Consider the following 25,474-nt stretch of genomic DNA (forward strand, 5'->3'; position numbering starts at 1 on the left):
CTACCATCAAATAAACTGTGGCTCAGGATTTCAACTACTTCAGTCCATGATAATGGAGACTAAGGCTGCTCTTCTGTCAACAGTAATAAAAAAACATCTTGTGAATTGTGTATGAAGTTGAGAGGCCTTATATGCATCATAGGAGGTGGAGCTAAGGGAATAAATCAGGTTATTTAGGCTGTATTTTCTAACATTTTGGCCTAAACTGGGATTCTGTTTACCAATTTGATCAGCTGAGAATAGGGATGCAATTTTCACATTTTTGACTTCTTGGGAGAAGAAAATTCAACAGGAACCTTCAACTTTGTTTTTAATAAGAGCCTTTGATATTTGTTTTTATCCTAACAGCAGAACAAGCTTGATCTGAATTCAGGATGTGCACTGTTGTCTTCTTCAGCTTTCCATGACTGTTTATGAAACAAATTTCCAAACTTCAGTGTCAACATAAGTGCTCTGTAGACAGACAGTAGAACCAGCACCTTCAGTGCACAAGGCAGTAAGTGGTTGTGGAGACTGGCAGTGATTTGTTCACCCTAGAGAAGCCAGGAATAACAAAGGTCCATGGGTCAAATTCTATCTCGTATATCCTTCTAAAATGCCATCATCTGTTGGATCTACCTTTAGATATGCACATTTTCAAAATTTCTGTTTTCCAAATTGCTAATCATATTGGAAGTCTTCATGTTCTATAAAATTTGTCTCCACACAATGTATGTGACATTGATATCCAATGGTGTTAAACAGAAACAATTAAGTGGAAAATGTTCACAGATAACTGGAATTTAGGAAATTCAATACTCTTATAATAGGATTAGCTATTGTATTATTAGCTCTATTTTATCCTCTTAACAGGTGAAATGTAATACAATGATTGTGGCTACTTTTACAAAGGTCTGGGATTTTAGAACAAGGAAGGAAACTGATGATCAATCAGATACCATTTTTTCAAAGGCACTTTTCTAACAATGCTTATGCACTGAAATGCTAATTGCAACTTCAAAATATCATAAAACTGCACATCTTCTCTTCAAATGATGGACAAAGCATGGGCTTGTCTATGATTATTTTTTGTAACTGACCCTATATTGGAAATGTCTTTAAATACAGTTCCTTTCTTGAGAAAATTACTTTATCAGCCAAACAAATAAAACTGCATTTGCCTTTTAGCACACCAACATTGACACCTAGTGGCTAGTTAAGATCCATGTTTAATATTTCCTGTATGACAAAAAAATGTGGAACACACCATTTATTGATTTTGACAAACCAGGTATGCACTGCCTGCTATCTCCACATAGCCTCTAGATTATTAAAGAATATAATTAATGACTAGTTTGGAGTTATCAGTACCTGTGATGGGAACTGATGAGTGTGAGGCCCTGCCCCTCATGTACAGCCCCACTGGTTTTCCCAGACTGTCAGGAAGTCTTAAGCTTGGGAATCAGCTGCCTGATTTTAGTGTATACCTTCCACAGGGCTCGTTGGGAGGCACAGTACATCCCTGAAATTGTAAACTGGTACAGCTATATGAAAAAGAGCTACAGTTACTGAATGTGATGTTACTGGCATATGTGAATGTCCATTTTTAGCTTTACTTGTTTTTTCTACAAATTACTAGGGGGTTTCAAATAGGAGGAGATAAAAATCAGGAACATGACAGATGCCAAAGTACTGTTTGTACAATGAAGACACAAAAATAAATTATTTGGCAACTTACTTCATAGACATGTAGGACATAGGAAGGTGGCAGTATCAAAAGAACTGACTTAATGGAGAAAGAGAAAAGATTAAACAGGACAAATACAAGTTTTACTAGCATTCTTGATGGTTCCACATTACTGTCTCATAATCAAACTCAAATGTAGTCTGCAGCAACAGCTCACAATGGTAGTAGTTGTCAGTGACTGCCCTGCCCTTGCTCTCCATACCAGTGGTAGCTGCCTCTTCGAGCCTGCTGGCAAAACCTTCTGATTTGCTTCATTAAAAATTGGAACAATTTTTTAATTGGCTAACCAAACTAATTTTGATTCAACAGATCAGAGGCTGTTGAGTTTAAACAACTTTACCAGAAGATCTTAGGAGGCAATCACCTTATGCAGAAAGGCGGATGTGTTTCTTCCTGGCTAAATATTGTTAAGGAGTAAACACCTACTGTTTGTATTTCTTAAAAATACATAGAGAAATCTAAGCCTGAAAAAGAGGAACAAAATATAAGAGTTCTCCAATATGTAACCTATATAGAAAGGTTGAAGTACCTTCTCAGGCTGCAAAAAGGGAAAACTGTGGGGATATATGTCTTCCAGGATTTAAATGATGATCACTTCTTGCTTTCTGTACAAACTAGTGCAGGACACTAAGAAATTAACTCGAGTAGCAACAAATAAGATTTTTTCTTAGATAGTAAGAAAAACTCCTTATACCTAAGAGGTTAATAGATTAAGGTGTTAAGCTGTGAAAGCTCCTATACTAGAACCTTTTAGGAACAGCTCAATACATATGTCAGGTATACTTTGAATTCTGCATCTCTATGATGTATGAACCATGTCTGACTTAAACCTTTTGGATACACCAGGTCTCATATTTTATTTAGCTCATTCTAGATTTAGGGCAGAATGGAAGTTAAAGCTACAGTGGTATTTTCTCCTTTGTGGACCACAAAGTTTAGGGCTACTGTAATTTAAGACTATTGTTTCACATTACTGCTGACCTGATCTAAGAGAGCTGCTGCTGAAAGGGCAGCCCCTGTTTCTCACTCCCCACTTCCCTCCTGTCCCATCCCACACATTTTATTTGCCCCACCAGGGTTGCTCATCCAGATAGCACATCAGGACAGTCAAAGAACCTAGAGTGGCAGAAAATTAAATTCTGCAGTTCAGCAGGAGTGGTCAGATGAGCATCAGGGCGAGTTCAAGAAGAATGCTCTCTTCAGTAGCAGCCTGACTTGTAAAGATTAGCATAGATTGACTTCCTGTAAAGGAAAGCTGTGCTCCTAAGGTTTGGTTGTACAGCCATCAAAATCCCACTTAAAACCTCCTGCCCTGTAAAGAGTTATGCCTATCTCGTCTGTTCTTTTTCCTGTATCTTCCAGTCCTGTGGGACTCATACGACAGCAGTGCCTTTTTGGTGTCAAAACATACTGTTGCTAGAATTAAACCACGGAGATACTCCTATTGGAGCAACGTATAATGCATATACCAATGGCTAAGGGCATATTCAGTTTCAACTTCCAGTTTATTTAGGAGGCCATTTCTGAACCCATTCCCCAGCTGTAACTTACTGTAGCCACATATAAAATGCAGTCAGGTGATGTTCTAAAGCAACACAGACATCAGAAAAGCATAGCATAGCAAGATGAAATTATCTAGCTGCTATTCTCAGAAAAGCTGTTTATAACATAACTTCAGCATCTACAGCAGCTGCTATAGCTGGACTCACTGCAGAATTTTCCTGTCCCAGAAACTGTATTTTTTCTATATGCAGGCTTTGTGGCCACAGCACAATGCCAAGAGATTTCAGAATTATAAATCTTTCCTCTACCTTTCCCACTCTTCTTCAAAGTGCATAATCAATGATATGTTGGCCCAGTTTCCAGAATCATGTCAAAATTCATTCACACTAAAGCAGTCTGTCATTTCCATAAGACAGGAACAACAAAAAGATGCTTGCTATTACAGCTTTGAGGGTATACATTATTTATTTTGATAGATTTAAATTATTAATTAGGATAATTCCATTTTTGCAACAGAGTCTCTGCCCTTTAGAGGAAATGGGCCACATTCAGTAGGACTTCAGCAGAATACTGCATACACTCAAATATGTACAGTGCCACTCAGTTCCTTTCCGTGGGACACTTTAGCATCATCTTTGCATACGTTCACAGCAATAATGACATAACAAGTAACACAAACACTAGGTCAGGAGAAAAAAAAATCTGAAAACAGAGATTTACTAGCCAAGGTAAGGTGATACACTGTCAGCTATGGTGTGTGATTGTCTTACTGCAGAAAAGCAGCTAGCTACAAATTACATTTTACAATTTGCACATTACAAGGGGAGCAGAAATATTTGAATTTTTAATAATTCCCTGTATTAAGTGTGTCTGTGGTTTAACTATCCAGGAATCAGTAACACAACTGGAAACACAGTCCAGAAGAAAGTACCTGTGATGAACTACAGCATTTCAGACCTCAGCAGTTCAGGTTGTCTTTGATGGGAAACTATCAATTCATTGACAGCTAATTGTTGTATCTATCTGATGACTTAATGCCGAAGATCGGTGCTTCCCAGCTATTTTATAGCAAATATTTCTGGCTTATAAAACTCCTTTTTATGATGCAACCCACAAGCTCCCAACTCTTATCGCCCAGTTGCCGTCGGTCCTCACAGGGAAACTGAGTCACACACTGCCTTTCGTTCTTCTAACTGCGAGATGCGACTGAAAAGAAGAGAAGCCGCTGGCACGGGCAGAAATCGGTGCTACAGATCGCCGTGCCGAGGCCACGGTCGCGGTCTGCGCCGCGCCGAGGGCAGCGCGCACGTCCCGGGCGCGCCTGGCAGCTGCTGCGCCCGCAGAGCGCCTGCCGCGGCCTCCCGCCCGCAGCGGTCCCCGAACAGCGACCCCCGCCTCCCGATCCCCCCCAGGGAGCCTTTCCGCCGAGCCCCGGCACCGCAGCGGGGTCTACGCCCGTGCCCCCTCCGCAGGGACTGCCTGCCCGAGAGCGCCGCGGACGGGGCAGGGGCGACCCGGGCCGGGGAGAGGGGCGCACTCGGGCCTCTCTGAGCCCCTGCGGCGGAGTCCTACCTTCCCAGAGGCGGAGACCGCGGCAGCCGGGGCCGCTGACCGGGTTCCCGGGCAGGGAGACTCCCCTCGCCCCTAAACATGATCAGCGGCTTTCCCCTCCCCTCCCCTCCCGCGCCGGCTCGCCCTCCCCCGCGCCCCGCGGCCCCGCGCCGCCCGCCCGCGGCGGAGGGAGGGCGGAGGGAGGCAGGGAGCCCGCGGCGCGGCCCTGCTCCGCCTCTGCCCGGCGGCCCGGCAGCGGCCCGCACTGCCGCGCCGGGGCCGGGCGGCCGAGGCGGCCCTGCCGCGGCCATGGAGCCCGACCAGCTGCGCCTTTCCGCCGTGAGTGGAGCTGGGAGGGAGGGAGGGAAGGGCGCCCGGCGGAGGCGGGCGGGGACAGGCCTGGTGGAGGCCGCGGCCGCCATGGCCGGGGGCCAGGGCGAGGAGAGGCGCCCGGCCGTGCCCGTGGGGAAAGGGCCGAGCCGCCCTCCCCGGGCGGCGGACGGGCAGCCGGGGGTCGTGCCTGTGCCCCGCTGCGGCGGCGGAGGAAGGGCCAGGCGGGCCGGGACAGCGCCGGGCCACTGCCGGACAGCGAGCGAGCAAGAACGGCTGCGGAAGCTGCGTCCGACTGGCCGGTGCTCGTTTCTCCGTGGGCCTCCACAGAGCTCTAATCCTCGATGTCGTCGTCTGCTGTTACCTACCTTTTACTCCTACTTTTAATTTCATAGCTGTAATAAAGGGGCAGTATCTTGCGAGTGTCTTTTCTCTTTGTTAGGGCCGCTCGCTGTACAGTATATGCAGGCACTCCTTGTAATAGGTCTTACAAGGAAGAATCGATTTGGAGCTAGTTGCTTATTCTCGGTTTTTTTTCCCCAAGTAGGGGTGGCAGACCTTCACAGACAACATCAAGGTGGGAAAAGCATGTTGCAGTGAATCATTCTGACTTTCCACACAGCATCATTTATCCATCAAGGATGGCTCCTCAAATTCTCTTACAGATCCTGTGCTTCCTTCATACCCTCCCCAAATAGTTTGCACTGTAACGAGCACTCGGGTTTGTTCTGGGTCACATCTGGGCCGTGAGCAGACACACTCACAGACCTGCGTGCTGGGCAGATAAAGGGAAGGATGGCTTGTGAGGGCCGTGACAAGACTGGGCCCGAGGTCAGGAGCCACAAGTTGGGAGTATTTTACAGAATTGTTTTGCCTTTTTTTCTTGTTCTGTTGTTTCATGTTCAGTCACGTTGTGGTTAGGAGTGGACACATTTCACCAGTGTGTGTTTACTCCATTGGAGAGGCTTAAAGGAGGTGCCTTCTCTGGATCCAAGTACCTGCTGTAAATGCAGTGCTGGGTAGTTTGTGGTGTCCTGGATTGACATCAAGAGTTGGTATCTCAGTCTGACATCAGTTGTGTACAACGTTCATGCATTTACTGTGTTTTGCGTGGGTTTTAGGAGCCAAGAGTTTAGTGGACTCTGTTCTGTCTCCAGTTGTTTCATCATTAAATAATCCAAGATATTTGGATTACTTAAGTGTGAGCTAAATATACCCCAAAGCATATTTGTGCTTGTTTTAATTTTGTGGTTTCAGTTTATTTTATTGTTTGGGAATAAAAAATTCAAAGTTGGAGCAACAGCAAAATACACTGTGTCATTTAGCTTTCAGGTTTGTGTTTTGAGAAAAGACTTGGTATTTGTATTAGTAATTAACTAGAAGCATTCTGAGTCTGACAAATTCCATCAAACCAAAGTTTATATTGAAGGGTTTATTAAATAGTGAAAGTAGTTATTTTAAGTTTTGTTGCTGATTATGCACATCCATGTCTATATCTGATAGGTTAGGCCTACAGTTAAACATATTTTTCGTATCTGGGGTTGTAGGTGTCGGTTTGCATTGTCCTTCCAAAATGGCAAGGTTCATTTATAGATGAGGTTCTTTGGAGATGGAAGTCCATGAAATGAAGTACGTATGTTTTACCAAGAGTCAGGTCATCTTGGAATCATCCTAAGGTGTCAGGTTAGAAACCATTCAGTCCCAGTGTCTGTGAGTGTTGTCCAGCACTGCTGGAGCTGCTGCTGTCAGGCCCAGCACCAATGCAGGACCTGTCTGTCCTGCTATTGCCTCAACAGAGGAGTGATCCACAAGTGTCAGGACAGCAGTCATGGGCTGGGTCCTTTTTCACTCTGAATTTATCTGTGCGGTATTACAGTGATTCAAAGGAATGTCTGAAGCTGTGAAGAGCTTTCCTGTTGGAAAAGCAGCCTAGTCCTTAGCCATACCTGCCCTTATATTGACAGTCAGCTTTTCAAAAGGCAGTCATCAACATCTGAAAACCCTACAATATGACTGTGTTGGAGTAGTTTTTCTTGCATCTTTTTTTCTTTTATTTGAATCATTCCTGGGCTCACTTGAGAGCTGGTTAGTGAGGATGTCTGTTTCTTTCCTGGGGTATATAATCCAAACGCAACTGCTTTGTGAGAATCCCCTTTCATTTGAGCTTTCTTGCCTGGTTCAGTACTTCATCTGCCTAGGGCTTTCATGCTCATGGTGTTGGCTGGGACTTCCCTTTTGAGTGTGAAGAAAGCTCTGGATGTTCATTTGGGAAGCATTACTAATGCCATTTAAAACATTCCCAGATTAGCATGATATTTTTTAAACTTAGAGGCCAAGTATAAATATATTTGCTGCATACTCATAGAGTGTTCAGACTTTAGTTCTAAAGACCTTACAAGCTTCATTAACAGAAGTAGTGACAAGCTAGCTATACTAGAACCACCTATCTATGAGATTACATTGTTGTTGCTTTTTTGCCCGTGTATGAGGATGGTTTACAGCAGACATCTGCTGCACTTATTTGGTTTGGGGTTTTGTTTGGGGGAGTTGTTTGCCTTTTCGGTATGTTTCTGTTTTGTTTGTAATGGACAATTTTTATGTCTCGTGGGAAATAGAAAATAGTTCAGAAAAAGTTCTGATTTGCTTTTGTTGAAATATATATGTGTAGTAGAGTTATGTGTTATTCAGAAGCATCCAGAAGAGTGGGAGGAACATTATGATATTTGTTTATTATTATTAATAATAATAATTGTAAAGGCTTTTAAAAAACTTAAAAAGAGTCCTTCATTGTCAGTTTGAAAAAATAGTTTTACTTACTGTGCACAGTACAAACCAGTTGTAGGTGTCAGTAGAGGATACAGCTGACTCTTCAGCATAGCATTTCTGCAAGTCATTTGCATCAAGAGAAGGCACCTCATCAAAATCATCCTGTGGAGTTGTGTCTTTTTTTCAGATTTTGTTTTTCTCAGCTTTTTGGCTGAGGAGGAGTATAACTGTAGGCAATGTAAGAATCAGCTGAATCGAGTGCGCTTGCTTTCTAACCCATTGACTTCTCTTATCCACAGTTTGACTTACCAAGACACTTTGGGAGCGTGTGTGGAACCTTCCCACGTGCAGCTCTATTAATAACCATCCCTCTTGTTTTTACCTCAGTTGTGTAAAAGCTTGTTTGGAGTTGGTGCTGGTTTATGTGGTGGCCAGCTCTGGCTGCTCTCTCCGTGTGCTGTCCCTTCAGCTGGCTGGTGTAGGTTGTGGAGGCTCAGATGAACTGTAAGGAAACTTATCTGGGTTAAATAATATTTTTTTTTGCATAGGTTCCTTTGTAACTGAGTTGTTTGGTCTGGTTCATGTGTACTTTCACAACTGTAACTGAGCACCTGGTAGGAAGGGTACTGAGAGTAGGAGTGCGGGAGAGGAGATGGGACCTACTTAAGCTGTTGCATCACCTGAAGGAATTGAACATGGAACTGTGCCTTGAGAAATGGAAGTGATACATCGGGACTTGATCATTTGAAAGCGTTATAATATGGATATTTTGGTTTTCTTATATGCCTTAATTTAACATTGTAGTTCCAAAATGTGTGGAACAGAAGGTTTCATTTTCTGGTAGGAATGTTGTGCTGATGAGGTGATACACTTTTGCAGGCATTTTTTTTTTTGTATTTTATTTATTGTTTCAATCAGATTTCCAGCTACCAGTATAAGATCTAATGATATAAAATGCTGCCCAAGAAACTTTTATTCCCATTTTCCTTCATTTATAATGTGGACATATCACTTGCTGTCCTCCAGCCCCCAGGGAAGATATTCACCTTTGTCTTACATAAGGAATGTTGTTTAGAAAATAAAAAGCTAAGGTATTTATCATATTTTTAGTTTGCTGCATCTATGTGAAGATTAAATATGCATATAAATTATTTCTAAAGTGATCTATTTTACAAAGTGATCTTTCTTGGCCCTGTATTATCTGGAATATACTCTGCATTGTCTGTGGAATTTTGTTTGGTTCACACATGTGAGAATGTGCACTAGTTCACTTGCTCTCTGTCTTTCTGTCTTTATTTATGCTGATGGGCACTACTGATTTGTAATTATGCCATATCCATATTACATTAGCAGATATATTGACTGGTCTATTATTTTCAGGCACATGGCCATGGAGGCTATGATTCTGATTTTAGTGATGAGGAGAGTGGAGAGAAGTCTCTGCAAAAGACTAAAAGGTAATGTAGTACAGAATTAACACTTTACATTATGTATTTTGTACAAATGGCCTCTTAGTGTGCATAGAAGATGATGCTGTTGCATGTAAGTTCTGGTGTTGAAATGGTTTTTAAAAAATCAATCACTTTGATTTCTGCATCTCCTCATCTCAAGTTTGCCAAAGCTTGTCATCTCCAGAGGCTGCTGATTAAGAGCTGTTCTGCCAACTCCATCTGGTGTATATTTGCCCCTCAGTTCTTGGAGCAGAGTGTTTTGTTTTTCCAAGCATTAGTATCCACTGCTGGGTTTTGGCAGTGCTGTTCACACCACTGCGATCCATCAGGACAAATGGAACTGCTAGGAGAGCAAGGCAAAAAAGGCCAAGTGTAGCAGGCTTTGTAGATATAAAACACATAGAGATATAAAGTGAAGAACTTATGCTACTTCTTTATTATTTAATTTGTGAAGAGACCTGGGTATTGGTAAATTGTGTTGTGATCAATCCTTGAAACGTACCTGCACATCTCTTATTTGAGATTATGACCTTGGCCAGTACTTTCAGTGGTTTGCAGTTAGTGACCTGGAATTTTGTAATCTGATGTGACTACATTGTAAAGATTTTTATTTGTTTTTGTATTTATTTTGCTTTTGTACTGTAGTTCCTTGACACTTTCTGCACCATACTGAATATTTGGCCAACATTTTGCATATACTTTTCTTAACTTTTTTTCTGTCTCTCCCTTGCTTTTTTATTGGACTTTATTTAAGAAGACTTTCTGGAAACTTTCCTAAGATTCTTGCATATTTTTCCTTTATAGAAGAATTGAAAGAATGGATTTTGTAGTGTCTGATTGCATTCTGGGAGAAAAAAAAATAATGTTTTAATCTTTGGAATAATAGCATGCATTAAGACATTTCATTTATTTTATAAATATAGCTGTTTTCCATTAAAATAGGGACTGATTTTATTCAGATCTCATTTTCTTTAGATGCCATTGCATATTCCACCATTCCACTTTGAGGTGCAATATTAAGTAACCATCAGGAGTCTTTCAAAAATACCATCATTATCCTTGTTCTGGCACATAACTGTTGATTCCCAGTAGGGCTCTTATGTGGGTTCCTTTTCTTGCTCTGTCATTGTATTTATTTTCACTTTAAGGAAAATAATAGTCTTAAATTCTCTCCAAATTACTTTTTTATAGACCCTTCTTATGGGAATTTTGTGTTTACAAATCCTTTTGAGTAAATGATACTTTAAATTTCTAGAGTCCTATATTCCATAGCTAGAAACAAATTTCCTGGCTTGCTTTCTTCAGGTTTCTGATTGCCATGCTTTCTGCCTGCTGAAAATTATGGGAAAAAATCTTTTTTTGCACCTCAGTTTATGAATGAAATTAAATAAATATACATTTTACTAGCTAAAATGTATATCTTTAACTTTTTATTACTTTGTTGAACTCTAAAAGTAATTTTAGCTGCCTACTGACAAGTACAGTTCATTACATGGTAATTGACTTCTAAATTTGTGATTCTTGTGATTGCACTACAAGAGGCAGAGCTGTTTAATGAGGTGTTGAGACATTGGCATGAAAGGGTGGAATAGGGTTACTGCCAGTCACTCTCTTTCAGTGAATGCACTGTCTTTCCTGTTCCTACTTTCCTGCGTAGCTGAGATTTGTAAAAGACTTTAAACGTCAGAGTGAAACTAAGGAATCTTCCAGGTTTTATAATTGTGGTTCTATAGTGATAATATTAATAAAAACAAATATTGCAAATTGCTGTTTCAAGCAATCGCCTTTAAATGCCAACTGGAAGCAAATGCCTTTCTGATTTTGTTCTGCAAATGAAGTAAAGCCCAAGCTGATGTTGGTTCTGAAGTTTCATTTTATTCTTGTAGGAAATAGCAATATAACTATTTTTGTTACTCAAGATAGTGCAAGGTTTAGCATATGAAAATTTTATTGCTTATGAAAAGTTTTTGAATAACTTTTCTTCCTTTTCCCCCCCTTTAGAATACAGGAAGATGCCCTTCTGATAAAGCCATTCCAAAAAGCAAAACAAGGCAGTGTGGTTCACAGACAATTTGCAGCTGAAGAATGTGATAGGTATCTTTTATATATTGCTTTTGTGAGACATTTTCCTCTTAATGGAAAGATAGTTTTCACTGGAGCGTGTTTGTTATTAACAGGGAAGAAGCAAGAAAAAGAAGATTTCATTTGATATCGATGGATGCTGTATCCTTCTGTTTGATTTTTCAAGTTTGAAGATGTGACACAGGTTATCCATTATGGTAAAATACTGGGATTTCTCAGTTATCACAGTCGGTGACTGTGCAGCACCAGATACTGAGTCACTCTTCAGAGGAGCTTCTTTGTGCTGTTGAGATAAAAGTTTTGAAAATCTTTCAAGAAGCCATATATAAAGTTTTTATTTTTGTAGACACTTATTTTCTGAATAAGTAATTACACATTTTGCTCAAATTGTGGTATAAAATGTGTTTCAAAGTTTCTGTTTTGGCCTCACACTGAGGCCAAAGTGTTCTAAGAAGCATTACATATTTTTCCATTGTTTTAATTTCCAAACTAAAGCATACAACTTTTATTTGTATGTTGGTGGTAAAAATGTAACAAATTATTCCATTTTAGTAGCCAGACTGTTTTTATAATAGAAAAGTACAAACCTGTTTTAAACCAAAACTGCAGTACAAAGAAGCTGTTACCTAAATCACAGCTGAAAAAATGAACCATGTTTCTGTGTATGTGCATACAGAGCATCTTTGATAAAGGAAGACAGTTTTATAAATGAGGAATGAAGTTTTAAAAATGAAATTGCCTAGAATTCCTGTATCTGGAAATTAGCTTCTATGAGAGATTATTATGTAAAAGTTCCTAATTAATTCCATTCTTTTTTTTTTTTTTTTTTTTTTTTTTTTTCTTAAATTACTGAACTGTTTGTGAGGAGAAAAGTCTCTCAAATATAGAAAAAGATTTTGGTTGGGTTTTTTTTTTTTTTTTTTTTTTTTTAAACTGTGGTAAAAGGAAATAAGTTCTGAAACAATCCTTAATTGCTTTATTCAGTATGAAAGACATAAGAAGTTTGTGCATGACTACATTTTATACTATGGTGGCAAAATAGAGGATTTCCAAAGATCTGGGTGAGAACGGTTAGCAACTTTTCCCCTACTGACCTCAAAGCTCCCTGTTTTGTGAAGCTGTTAAATATATATTATAGCTTTGGGGGCAGAGATGGATGTAGCTGTGTATCAAATCACTAATTATTTTGGTCACATTTTGGTAACTACAGTAATTGGAAATACCCAAACACAAAACTGCCTTGTTTCACTTTGTTTTCATATTTTTTAGGTAAGAACTTACCATGAGCTGAATTATTCTTGTTTTGTTATGTAAAAGGAAGGATGACAGGTGATCATTAATGGAGGGTACACTGAGAAATATCTGTCAGAATCTTCAAAATAACAGTCTGAAATACTTCTGAATGTGCAGAATTGCTATCCATTGTCCAGAATAATAACTTCTTTAGAGCTGTCTATAACTGCCTTTTAACATCACTGTCTTCAATAAAGAGTATAAAAAGTGTTTTCAGACAGGATCAAGTCATCTGCAATTTCAGTGGCTGTTTTCAACTGTGAGTTTTTTTATTTGGGAACAGGTATGACAGGGAATACATTTTTGGTAGTTTTATTTCATAGAAATGTATTCCTTTATGCTGTGAGGTAGAGAACAGAACTGTAAAATATTGATGCTTACCAAATTATTATTTGATGGATTTTCATTTTAATGTTACATTGTACTAAAAAAATGTGTGTCCTTTTATAGAGCAAATGACAAGACGGATCTTGATGTTATTAGAGAAAATCATAGATTCCTGTGGAATGAAGAAGATGAAGCAGACATGAATTGGTACCTGAAACTATTATAGGATATGTTCTTTTTAGATCACTTGTACTAAATTTGTGGTTTCCCTTACTAATTAAGAATTACTGTGCAGACTTGATCATTCTTTGATGCATTTGAAAATGAAAGGCCATTAGAAAGTCTTCCATATTGTAATACTGCTCAAATGCCAACATGAATTGATGACAGAAAGAACTAATAAATAATACTGAATCTCTGAGATCCAAGTGACTGTTCAAAAACTCTGAAGAAAGCAGAGTTTGAAAAAGCACGGTTTAATATGTACTGTGGATTTTATTTTATATTTATTTTTCCACTTTTATGGAATTTACTCCTTAGTTTAATAGCTGTGTATCTGTTGCATTTCTAGGTCTACAACTTGTGTTCTTTCAATGAAACAACATGTCTTTGTCCTACTAATGTCATTACAATGTAAAGTGAATTATGTTGTCTTCTATATTTAATTTTAAAAATACTTTTTGTTTTAGGGAGAAGAGGCTTGCAAAGAAGTATTATGACAAATTGTTCAAAGAATACTGTATAGCAGATCTCAGCAGATACAAAGAGAATAAGGTATTTTTCCTTAGTATAAATCATCTTGGGTTTTGAAGTATAACCTTTTTTAAAAATAGCCTTATGATTGTGGATATGTTGTAAAACAGAATATTAGTACCCCTTCCATAGAAAGGGAGCTGTGAGAATTTGTCAAGTTACTTACAAGCAGCAGTTTGAATCCAAGTATTGTCACTGCCTCAAAAATGTGCTTCTGTGGGAATAGGAACATTTCTGTCAGATGATGTTTTATGAAGAGGTACATTGTGTGTGAAAGTCAGAAAATGCAAAGGGGTTAAGGAAAGAAGGCTGGAGAGGTTGCTTGGAGAGGAGCAGTAGATGAAGCCTAAAAACCCATGGAATGTTACTGTTCAAAAAAGTCTAAAAAGAGTTTTGTACTTGAATGCTGGCAGAAACAATTTTGGAAAAGTCTATTCTAAAGCAGCATCTTTTGCTGGTTGTTCTTTTCTGTTTGTGGAAACAGGATTTGTATGTGCCTTGTAAATAAATAGAATTTCTTAAGAGGAACAGCCCAATTCCAGCACCAGGTTTTCTTCTTAACTGGAACAGCCTTTGTTTTTTCCAAGTTTTTGGCTGACTAACTTCTTAGTCAGAGAGTATACATGAATTTTCTATTGTGTTTTTCCAAAGACTGGTGCTGAACTCAGATGTGTCTTGGTGTTTGTAGCACACAGTAACCCAGTCTATCTAGTTTTTTCAACTATTTATAATATAGAAAATTACATTCACTGGTAAATATTTGCAAGGACTGGGCTTAGCTGTATTCGGAAGGAAAGATGACAGTCATTTAAGACAATTGGGACGGTAAAATGCAAAAATCAATTAAAATCAACAAATACTAAAATGCTGAAGATGCCTTCCCTTACCTTTTGACTAAATTTGATTTTATTTTCCTGTAGCTATTTCATATCCCCCAGTGTCCGCTCCATCCCCCATCAAGCTGATTTCCCTTGAGCATGCTTACAGATTTTGTTTCTCTCACTACTGTGCCAAGTTTCCATATGTTTGCTGTCTTTTGTGGGAAACTGTTCTGCCCCAGATTTTGTGTGTGTGTGTGTTTTCTTGTGTTGTGTGAACAGTATTTCCCTGTCAGACTTAAAGTGTGTCTATCCTGACTTTGAGGTCACTCTCTATTCCCATTTATGCTCCTAAGTCATTACCTCTATTTTCGGAATTGCCATATCAGCATAAGTGCTGTGCCATGCAATTTGTATTGCAATTTCTTTTCTCAAATACATTTTGATAATATGAAAGTCCTTTCTTAGAAATTCTTAGAAAAATAGAAAAAAGTATGAGATTTTTCTCAGTGACTGATTTATCCATGCCCGTGTTTGGTACAGAAGGATTTCAAAGCAGGCTTTTTTCTTGGAAGTCTTAAATAAGCTGCTCATCCCATTTGCACTGATGGAATACAATCTGTGCTTTCAGATTTTTCCTGCCTTTTTTTTTTTTTTTTTTTTTTCCTGTATCTCCAGAAGCTGATAGCTGGATATCTTTAGACCACTGTGCCTTTTGCTTTGCAGTGCTGGTGCTATGAGAAGTGCAGGGTAGATGACAGTCAGCCTTTTGCATGATAGTTGTTGATGCTTTACATGTTGATGCTTCATCTTGATATAAGAAAGAAATTATTTTATAATGAGAATATTCAGTTGCTGGAACAACCTGGCCAGTGGCATAGTGGAATCCTCACAACTGGAGGTTTTTCAGGTGCAGTTGCCCAAGGTGATGGATAATCTCGTCTTGCCTCCCTTCCCCGTGGAAGGTTGAAGCTTGTGGTCTGTTGAGGTGCCTTCCAACCTGAGCTGTTCTGTGATTCTATGATTCTATATCATGCTACTTGGTGTGAAAGCAAAAGTAAGCTGAAGGTCAGTTTCCTGTGATGTTTACAGAGATTGAGACTTGCACATATGTGCTCATCTGTCTTTTCACAGCTGTAATTGTTCTGCTCCTGGCAAAAATCTTCTAGTCAGATATTTTTTCTAAAGATCTCTTATAGAGATTGTAGCTCAGATGTCTTTAGAACTTTTCTTCTGAAGTAAACCACTGTTTTATGAAGGACTGGATAATGGTTGCGACTGGTTTAATGGCTGCATCTCCTTTGAGAACTGAAAAACAAGCAGAATAGCCTACTCGGACAGAAGCTTAGAAGAAAACAGTAAGGAGCCCCAAGACATATGAACCCCTGAGGCCACAGGCACATTCCAGTTGCTGCTCCAGACTGTTTTACTCATTCACACATGTGGCTGGGACTCCTGTGCTCTCATCCCTAGAGATTCACAGGTGCTCTCATGGCCAGAGCTGGAGACCCACTCACCCTTCTTGCTCCCAGGCTGCTTCACCTGCTGATGACCAGTCTGGCTTGGTCTTCACTGGTGTTTCCTTTTAATCAGAAATGCCAATGTGAACCTCTGGTGTGAGGCTGTGTAGAGACAGTGGAAGAGTGTTCTGACAGCTCTGGCTTGTGCTGGGTCTGTTACTCCTGACATTTTCTCTAGGTAAGAATTTTCTAGGTCAAGGTTGTCTTTGAACCTTCAAACCTTCAGTGCATCTTGTCTGCAAACTTTGCAGCTGATAAATGACCGTCAGTATTGTCAGCTTTGCAGGGCAGCACAGGAGTATGTTCTGCATTTAAGTTTTACTTTTGATATGCACTGGACTGGAAATGTTCCCTTTGTTGTCTTATTTTCCTAGAGAGGTCCTTATTTGCTGTCTCTGTACTTTGTTTTGTAGCTTAACAGATTGGAAGCGTCTCCTATTTGCTAAGAAATGAAATCTGTTTGACACCTGGTCATTACATAAAATGCATTTTATTATTTTGTTTTCATTTCCAGATTTCTAGGCCAACTTGTCTTCTACTTGGAACTGTTAATATGTTTGCTTTTGTAATTGTTTTTCAATAGAGGACTTCCTGTCAAAATAAGAAGATAAATATTTAAAGTATTTTTATTTAAAAAATACTATTCTGGAGAGCAGAGGCAGAGAGATACTTTTAATTAAAAGAGAAAATATTAAATTTTCATGACCATAATTGAAAGGATGAGCCACATGAAGGACATCAATCAACTGAAATTAGTCTTTACAGTACTCACTATGTTGACTATTCACAACTCAATTTTCGTTCTTATCTTAACAGTTTGGATTTAGATGGCGACATGAGAAAGAAGTAATTTCAGGAAAAGGTAATGCTGTCTTTCATTTTATGTTACATTTCTTCTTGATGCTCCTCTTGCTGCTTTTGGACATAATTTTGTTAGATAATATTTGATAGTACTGATAAGTTTATCAGATAATAATGTAAAATAAATTGACTTGTCTTCCAGCTTTCCTGTTTTATACTACATAGGTTTCAATTGCACACTGATCTGCACGTATTACATTTAAAAGAACATATAGTTTATTTTCACAAGGTGAGTTTTGTAATGAGCACCACCTTGACACGTTTGCTAATGTAGAATTTAATGGGTGGGTTTTTTAGCTGCTTTTCTCCAGTAGTTCTACTACCTCATTAGCCTTTGATACCTGTAGTTGAAGTCTCTCAGTAGTTTTCTTCAGGAAATCATTTATTGATTACCAGCTTCTCCAGTGCTGTTCTGCAAAACGTTAACTTTTTAATTTAAGTTTCTTGTGTGAGACCTATTTTAGGCTAAACAAGTTTTGAAAGCTTTGGTGGGAATGATTATCATGTCTCCCAATCCTGCCTCTAAATCAGTACCTTAATTCTGGGTGAGAAGTCTTACCAGTGTGTTGCTGGGATTTTGCACAGTGGTCCTTGTTCCATGCCTGAGGTGCTTTTTCAACAAGCAACAAAGTGAAATGAATGAGGTATTGCTGTTCCTGGGGTGGATTCTCATAACACCTGTGGGTTTCAGAAGTCATGGATGCACATGCCGGAATATTGCATGGAGTTGTACTGCTGATCAGTTTCACTCAGTTACAGTTTTTTAAACAGCTGTATTCTGTAAACACCTGTATTGTAATTTATTTCAAAAAGTTAGAAATGCATTTATAATTTAAAATAAAATTAGTATTTCAGAGTACAAAGCATGAACATTAATGGTGGGGATTTTTAAACTGTAAATATTGAAGCCTATAAAGGTAGTTGTAGTCATAGGTTGCATTCATCACTACACATTATATTAATGGATAGTTACATTTGATAAAATTACATGCTTTATTGAATAACAAGGAAAATTAAATTAGAAGTAAATTATTTTTATGTATTCGTGGGGGCAAGATTATAGCTTTGTACGTTTAATATGTGGTACTTTATATTTTAAAACGTGGGAGAAAATGCAGAATTATATATTTCAAGCTTTTTAATGGAATCCTAATGAAAAGCAAGCAATTGGAATATGAGTGGATAAATTCTCTTTTTCACCACAGGGGGGCGCGAGAAGCCAACCCTCTCGCGGGTGTCGGATGCGCTCCGTGGGTTTTTTATGCTATTTTAAAATATAAATTGCTTAATTAAATGGAATAACACATCTACACCTACCTGTCTGATAATTAGCATCAGCACTGTATGTACTTTATGTACTGATGCAGCTGTGTCAGTACAGTGCTGGTGAGAACCACTGCTGGTGCACTTTTACTAAGGTTTGGGGGTGGTAACAAGGGCACGCAGGAATGGAGTGATCACATTTGCTTGCTTTGCATTTGGTGCCTAACTTTGCATGGTTACAAAGAAGAAGGACCAGGATAAGTGAAATAAGAGGTGACACTTGTATTACTAATTGTAAATGCCAAATTATTTCTTTGGCATCTTTCCAGTCTTTGCCATAGCTTTTGAAAGGAGGTCATACTGGAGATTGATACGACACAGGGTACTGATAGCAATACCTTACATAGGGTCAAACATACTTAATGTATATTAATTTGAAACTTGCTTTTTTAATGGGAGTTCTGGGGTTTTTTTACTTTAAATGTTTGCATTGCAAGTGGTGTTTCATTACAGAACTGAAGTATCTGAGGACACTGCCAATCCATTAGTTAGCTGCTTAAGCAGAATTTTCTAAGGTTAATCGTTCACCAACAGTCCTGCTTGTGAGCCTATTAATATACATCCTTTCTGCTGCTCTGCATACAAATCAGTCTTCTGCAAAGGGAATGCATGTATCTTTATTGCTCCAATATATGGACTTCAGTGGTGCAAACAAAATTGATTATGTGCAGATCTGTTTTAAAACCACTGTTGCTTTTACATAATGAACCAAAGGAAGCTTTTAAAGTTGACATAGCATTTCTCACAAAGTTGAATTTCCCTTTCTTAAAAGAAAGATATTTATGGATAGTCACTATAATACAAATTGTATATCCAGTATGTCAGGTAAACTAGTTACATAAAAAGCATATGAGCATTTTCATATTGTACAACTGTGATACTTTGAATAGTTTGATGTCATTAAAGATGCAGGTCTGAATCACAACTTCTGATCCATCATCCTCTGCTAAGTAAGTAATCATTTGGGTATAGGATGTATCCTGGTGACGTTTATTTTTTCAGAGTTTATATTAGGCTTATTATTTCATAATGTACACCTTCATCCATACATTTCAAAACACAGTTATGTTTTTTCCTTTGCAAATAGGCAATATTGGACAAGTATGATTGCTTTATTGTTCCCTGTTATTATTTCCTTAATCTAGATGTTATTTTTAGATTTGTGGAGTTTTTTATTTGAAAGAAATGGAAAATGGAAAGCAAAAACTGAGCAGGACTGAAAATAACAACCCCATTTCTATTAATGTTAATCATTGAACCACAGTTTGCTGATTTTGACTCTTTACAGGTCAGTTTTCCTGTGGAAATAAACACTGTGATGAGAATGAAGGTCTGAAGAGCTGGGAGGTGAATTTTGGTTATGTTGAACATGGTGAAAAGCGGAATGCACTTGTGAAATTGAGTAAGTCAGCCCTTCTAGGATACACTTAAAAGAAGACAAATGCCTTGTACTCAAGTGAGACCCATGAGTTCATGACAAATGCAGAATAGGAGATAATTTTTTTGAATTAATCACAGGTGGTAGTATGGTGCTCTAGATTTAGAGAGAACAGCTGTTATCATTATATACGACAAAGTTGTTACAGATTAAGAACTTTATTCTGTATAATTAGCATGTCATAAAATGAGAATAAATGGCTATAAGCTGTTTTGTATAGAAGCATTTCTAGTTTAATGGACAATACTACATTGCAAGGAGAATTTCAGCATTTTCATTGCTCATTCAGTTACTTGGCCTGGAAGTCCTCAGGGCTTTGAACCAGACAACTTCTCGCATACCTTTAACTCTACTGATTTTATTTTAAATATTTGCATTTTCTTCTAAAAAGAACTTCTAAAAGTTCTATCTTGAAACAATTTCCATCCTTACATCTTGACTGTGATTTTCTAATTCAGAATTGTGTACATGATGATACATTTATCAGATAATTAAATTAGTGCAGTTTAAACAGTTACTTTGTGTAAAATGAGTGAGTAGTGGGGCTTTTTCCTTTTGTGCAAAAAAACACTCCCCGTGGAAACACTTGGTTTCTGACAAAGCTCTAAGAGACTTACAAGTCTTCATTATAATTGCAGAAGAATTTGATCTGTCCACAAGGATCCAAAAATTGAATGTCTGTACATGTGAAACACTGATACTTCTTTCATGAATAGCTGCCAGTGCTAAACTTGGGATTGTCCCTAACATTTAGTAAAATCTGGGTTTGTACTGGAGACTTTCATAATGTATTTTTTCAATCCTGACTGCAATTACATTGTAACTAGTGTTTTGAAGGAAAAGCTACTGATGTTGAAAAATCTAGTTCTAACTAGTTTTGTAGTTCTGTTAATTATGCTTGTCAGATTCTTGGCTGCAATGTTCTCATTTTCTCTTTTTCAGGACTATGTCCAGAATGTTCCCACAAACTAAACTTCCATCACCGGTAATGAAATATTTTGAAAATAATGGGGACTGAATTATTGATAAGTTACAATTATGATGAACAACACACAGGGGCAAAACTTCAGTGAGATAATTAGGAATTTCATTTATCCTGAAATAGCATATATATTCTGGAGTTCTTATAAAGCCTCTGACTTGTCACTGTTGAGGGTTAAGATACTCTGCAAATGACAGCACAGAACCCCTCAGACTGGAAGGATTCCATCCCTACCACTACAGAAATTACATTTGCTTAATTTCAGCACAGTGATTATTTTTTTTGTGTTTCTAATAGCACTTTTTTTTAAACTGAATCAGTTTTTTCTGTTTAACTACTGATAGGTGTCTGAAAAAATGACACATATTTGACTGAATTGAATACTTCAGATTTACTGTTGCATAAGAAGTACATATAACAGAGGAGGTGTACATTCATCTTTTTTAAAGGAGGAAAGAAGTCAAAACATGCAAGAAAAGAGGCACAGCTGAACAGAACTCTAAGGAGCCAAAAAATAAGAAGACAAAATTGTCTCGTTCAGCAAAAAAGAAGTCAAAAAAAAAGACCCATAAAGGTAAACTTAAATTTTAAAACTTTAGTTGTTAAACTCAGGTTAATTGAACCTTAGTTTTGCTACAAATGCATAGATGGAGACATATAATTATGTATAAATACATTTAGTTATACATACAGGTATGTAACTTTCTTGACTGCAACACAGGTAGTCAAAAAGGTAAATTTCTTAGGGAAATTTAGATGCAGAAAAAATATACATTTCTTACATTTAACAGAGAGGGACAGCCTTTTGAAAAGTATGCACTGCAAGGGAAATTTGTGCAAACATTGGATGTTGCATACTAGAAAGGATTGTGAAGTATTTCATTCCATGAGGCTTTAGGGTTGAAAGCCTTTTGGAAATATTAGATAACCTTTTTACACCAGAGATCTTGGGTTGGCATAATTAGGCTCAAAGTGATGACCTTTGTGCTCATGCAAAAAAAATCCTTTTATTTCAGTGTTTGCTCTCTTACTTTGAATGTGCTGTGTGCATGCATGTGCACATGTTTAGCGTAATAAATTATCATAGAAATATCTTTGTAAACAATATAAGGTAACAGATAAAACCAAAAGCGGTTTACTATTTTTTTTCTATTTTGGTGTTTCTTTACAGATGAGGTTTCTTCAGATGAGTCAGGTAATTCTGATAAAGGTATTTTAATATTCTTTATGGTTTTGTAATAAGTTGTATAACATCACAGACAGTTGTCATTGATCTTAGTTTTATTAGCTGTCTGTTTTAATATTTTATGGTATAGGAATGGTGTCTGAAACAAGCAGAAATACCAAGGTTTGAATGAATGACTTACATATCTTAAAGAAAAAGTGTAGGGAATTTTCAGGAGGAAATTGTTTAATCAAAAAATAAAAATGTGGGCAGATAACAGAATGGAAATAACCAGAAAAATGAGAGATCAGGTTGTTCAAAAAAAGAGCAGAGTCCAAAAATAGGTACATTGCTAATAATTTCATGCTGTGTAGTCTGTACTGTGTAAAGATAGTATTTTTCTGATATAATAACTGCTACATTTTACTTCAGGGAGTTATACTGATATGTACTCTGCTCAAAAAAAATTATTTAAAATAAATCCTAGGCTTTAATTAATGTCTTTTCCAACTACCTGTAGTACCTCAGAGACCTTCTTGTTGCAGGTGGATGCATTCAGTAACTGCTTAGTCACTGTTTGTCACTCAGTCATTCCAGTCTCCAGTTTATTTTTCCATGAGACAGGCCCCTTCTCCTGGTCATGCCAGTTCTTGTTGCAGACTGTCTAGAAGTGATTGACTATTTTCACTGATTGCTCTGCTCTGCTATACATTTTTAAGAATGTCCTCACCCCCTAGGCTTTCCCACTTAAATACAGGAAGACCTGAAGCAGTTTTCTTATGATTTGGACCATGCCCAAAGTATTTGTTTTTCAGGAAACTTACTGGAAGATTTAGACGTTTAGGGGAGGGGAGGGTGGAGTGTCTTATATGAAATTCCTGTGGAGTACTATGAAATAGTTATAAAATAATCCAGGTTTTCTTATAATTTCACTGATAAGTCACAATTGATAAGAACTACCAATTAAGTAAGGTAATTAATAATCTAATATCATAAATTGAAACTGTATTGTAAATCTGGATTTGTAATTATTTAGTTTTAGGGGAAAAAATGCTGTATTTCTGTTGTGTCAAGATAATTTTGTTGACATGATTGTTGTTATGTTTGACCAAAACATTGCTTTGTGATACCTAAGAATCTTTTTGATACTATGCTGATTAGCACTGCAAAACATTTTCATTCTGACTTTATGCAAAGTGTTCTCTTTATTCTCATGGTTGCAGTTAAACATTGCTTCTAGCAAGATACCAGCTAATTTAAAAAATGAGAAATTATTTTAAAATTTATTTCATAAACATTTTAAATTTTGTACCCGATTCAGATAACAGCAGTGCTGAAGATGGTCCTTCAGATGCTGACTTTTGGAAAGCAGATGAAAAATCACGGTTAGTTTGATGTAGTGAACTTGCAGCTACTGAAAAGTACAGGGTCCATTCAGAATTGCAAGACAGAGTTGTCCCAAGTGTTTCAATTAGTGTTCACACATAAAAGGTTATGTCAAATCTCTTTCCATGCAGTGAACCTAAAAATGTGTTTTTAAAGAGAAGACATACACAACTCTTGAGGAAAACCTTTGTTAAGCCACTACCATACCACTGCTGCCTTACCCCCTCTATACCATTGTTCTCTTAGCACTAAGGGTCAGCTCACCCCTGGGAATGTGAAGGGTATTGGAATGTAGTGTGTAAGTCAAAAAATTCTAATCAAAAATTTGCTAAAACTTTTTTATTCAAAGATTAGCTCCTAGGTGCAAATCCAAAGCAGAACTTTCTGACTTTTATTTTTTGTTGTTGTTACAGGGAAGAGGAATTTCATGAGTATTTTCAAGATTTATTTCTCTAAAACTTGCAATTGATGTAGGGTGATTATCTTCATGAGTTGTCAAGATGGAAGTCTGGAAATCCAGTCATAATTTTCCAGAGACCCCTATTTCCCAGCATACCTTTTCTACAGTCACTCATATGGACCATTTGGGTGGATTTTCTTTGTAGAAGGCTTCAAATCAAAAACTTTCTGTTTCTTGTAGTAGGCTGCATACTCTTGAAACAAGAGAAGTAATTTTTCCAGTTCAGTGCAAAATATATATGGCACCCAAACTTAAACAAACAAGAATATAGTTTATTAAATTACAACAAGGAAGTTCACTACTTTAATTATATCCCAAACTTCAGTTATTGCCAGATTTTTGTAAAGGAACATTTTGTAAGATTCTGTGAGTAGTTTAAAGCCATACACTTTCATATATTTATATTTTTAATTTATTCAACAAGAATTAATAACCTTAAATTTATTGGTTACTTAGACTTTAATATTTGGGTATTAATCTCTGTAAATGTTTTCAAATGCTATTGGAGAAATTCAAATTTTGTTAAATATGTGTTCTACTTGAATTAAGTAAACCATATCTGAAATCTCTCCTATTCCTTTAAAAATTTCTTTAAAATTTTAGTTGTAAAGTGATGTGTCTTACAATTCCACCTATAAAAATATGGTTGGTTGATGAAATTTTTGGTGTAAAAAATGGTGGCTTGCTACTGGAGATGTACATGACTTTTATGTTATCTGTGGCTTCTGATCTCCTTCCCATTGATTGAATGTTAATCCTTCTTTCATGTGTAGCCCTAAATACACAAATAAAGCATGTATGTTGCTTGAGAAACTTACTGGATTCATGTAATTCTTTTAATTGCAACACATCTTTAAACATTCATTCAGTCATGTTTCCAAAGAAATAGACTGCACATTAAAAGGTACCATGCCAATATTTTTTCTGTCTGGTGAAAATTACTTTGGATACGAAGGTCAGATTTTTTAAATTAGGTTTTCTTGTTAATCTGAGGAAGTTAATGTCATATTTGATAATTACTTATCACTGTAGGTACAGAAAACATTTCTAGTAAGTATTTGATGCAGACACTGTAACAGCAGACATGGTTGTAGTGTATTTATGAACATTTCACATGCACTCATACGAAGAAGTTATGAACTCTATTTACAAGTATTACTTAATATAATTACATTTTAAACATTTTGTACTTACATAATAGATGACAATACAAAGACATATTTAGGGTGTCCTTGAGTGAGAAATAAACATATCCTTGCATGAAGGCTTCTTTAGGTAAGAAGGGGGATTTAAAGGTTAATTCTCTGTCATGTTGCAAGCTTGGCTGAGAGTCAAATCCAATCTGCAGCAATCTGCTTAAACGTGTGCAACTTGCCCAAAGGGGCTTTTGTCGACTGCGTTGCTATATTTGTTGCTTCAAGTATTGTATATGATGTTCTGAATAACTAGCTTCTCTTTAGGTCTTTAAAATACAGTTGTAAAAAGTTACACTATACATATTAAATACATCATTTAATACAGTTTAAATAAAATTACATTATAAGACAACCTTGAAATTGCTCCATCCGCAGGAGGAGCTGCCTTCCCGAGCGGCAGGTATGGAGTGGGCTTGTTCCAAAAGCCTGGGGAGCATCAGTGTTCATGAAGAGCTAATTTGTGTGCAGTCTGTCTACTAGGTTATAGATACACAGGTAATGGGAATTTTGATGGGCTTTACTTCAGCTTTACTCTTCCTCAGA

At 37.6% G+C, this 25,474-nt stretch overlaps 2 protein-coding genes across 5 annotated transcripts in view; one reads left to right on the plus strand and one right to left on the minus strand.

Moving 5' to 3' along the window:
- The window catches only part of LGI1 (leucine rich glioma inactivated 1), a 29,495-nt gene extending 23,959 nt beyond the window's left edge, over positions 1-5,536 (minus strand). The window contains exon 1 of one of the 2 annotated variants that reach the window (XM_021539681.3): positions 5,479-5,536. The gene's annotated coding sequence lies outside the window, so the exon portion shown is untranslated. Of the gene's footprint in view, positions 1-4,801; positions 4,903-5,478 lie in introns of those variants that run through there. The other variant, XM_021539673.3, reaches the window with a different exon arrangement.
- On the plus strand, positions 4,995-24,548 carry LOC110475500 (protein FRA10AC1 homolog). 3 transcript variants are annotated; one of them, XM_021539720.3, is made up of 14 exons: positions 4,995-5,119; positions 9,257-9,333; positions 11,329-11,421; positions 11,505-11,550; positions 12,394-12,470; positions 13,153-13,236; positions 13,719-13,803; positions 16,937-16,982; positions 19,593-19,706; positions 20,685-20,727; positions 21,174-21,298; positions 21,896-21,934; positions 23,211-23,274; positions 23,689-24,548. In XM_021539720.3, the coding sequence occupies exons 1-14, from the start codon at positions 5,090-5,092 to the stop codon at positions 23,729-23,731; spliced, it is 966 nt and encodes a 321-aa protein (XP_021395395.2). In that variant the 5' UTR covers positions 4,995-5,089; the 3' UTR covers positions 23,732-24,548. The 3 variants fall into 3 exon arrangements, with proteins under 3 accessions (XP_021395395.2, XP_021395405.2, XP_021395414.2); XM_021539730.3 differs by having other exon boundaries at positions 21,896-21,919; XM_021539739.3 differs by lacking the exon at positions 23,211-23,274 and having other exon boundaries at positions 21,896-21,919.
- Positions 24,549-25,474: the final 926 nt, after the last annotated feature.

The sequence above is a fragment of the Lonchura striata genome, chromosome 7 (genome assembly GCF_046129695.1).
Source record: "Lonchura striata isolate bLonStr1 chromosome 7, bLonStr1.mat, whole genome shotgun sequence".
Taxonomy (NCBI): domain Eukaryota; kingdom Metazoa; phylum Chordata; class Aves; order Passeriformes; family Estrildidae; genus Lonchura; species Lonchura striata.

Excerpts from the sequence above, each read along its gene's own strand:
- LOC110475500 (XM_021539720.3), top strand. The coding sequence starts at position 5,090 with ATGGAGCCCGACCAGCTGCGCCTTTCCGCC. Across the intron at positions 11,551-12,393 it reads ATTTGATATCGATGGATGCT|TATGAAAGACATAAGAAGTT; the intron begins GTATCCTTCTGT and ends TGCTTTATTCAG. Across the intron at positions 20,728-21,173 it reads AAACTAAACTTCCATCACCG|GAGGAAAGAAGTCAAAACAT; the intron begins GTAATGAAATAT and ends TCTTTTTTAAAG.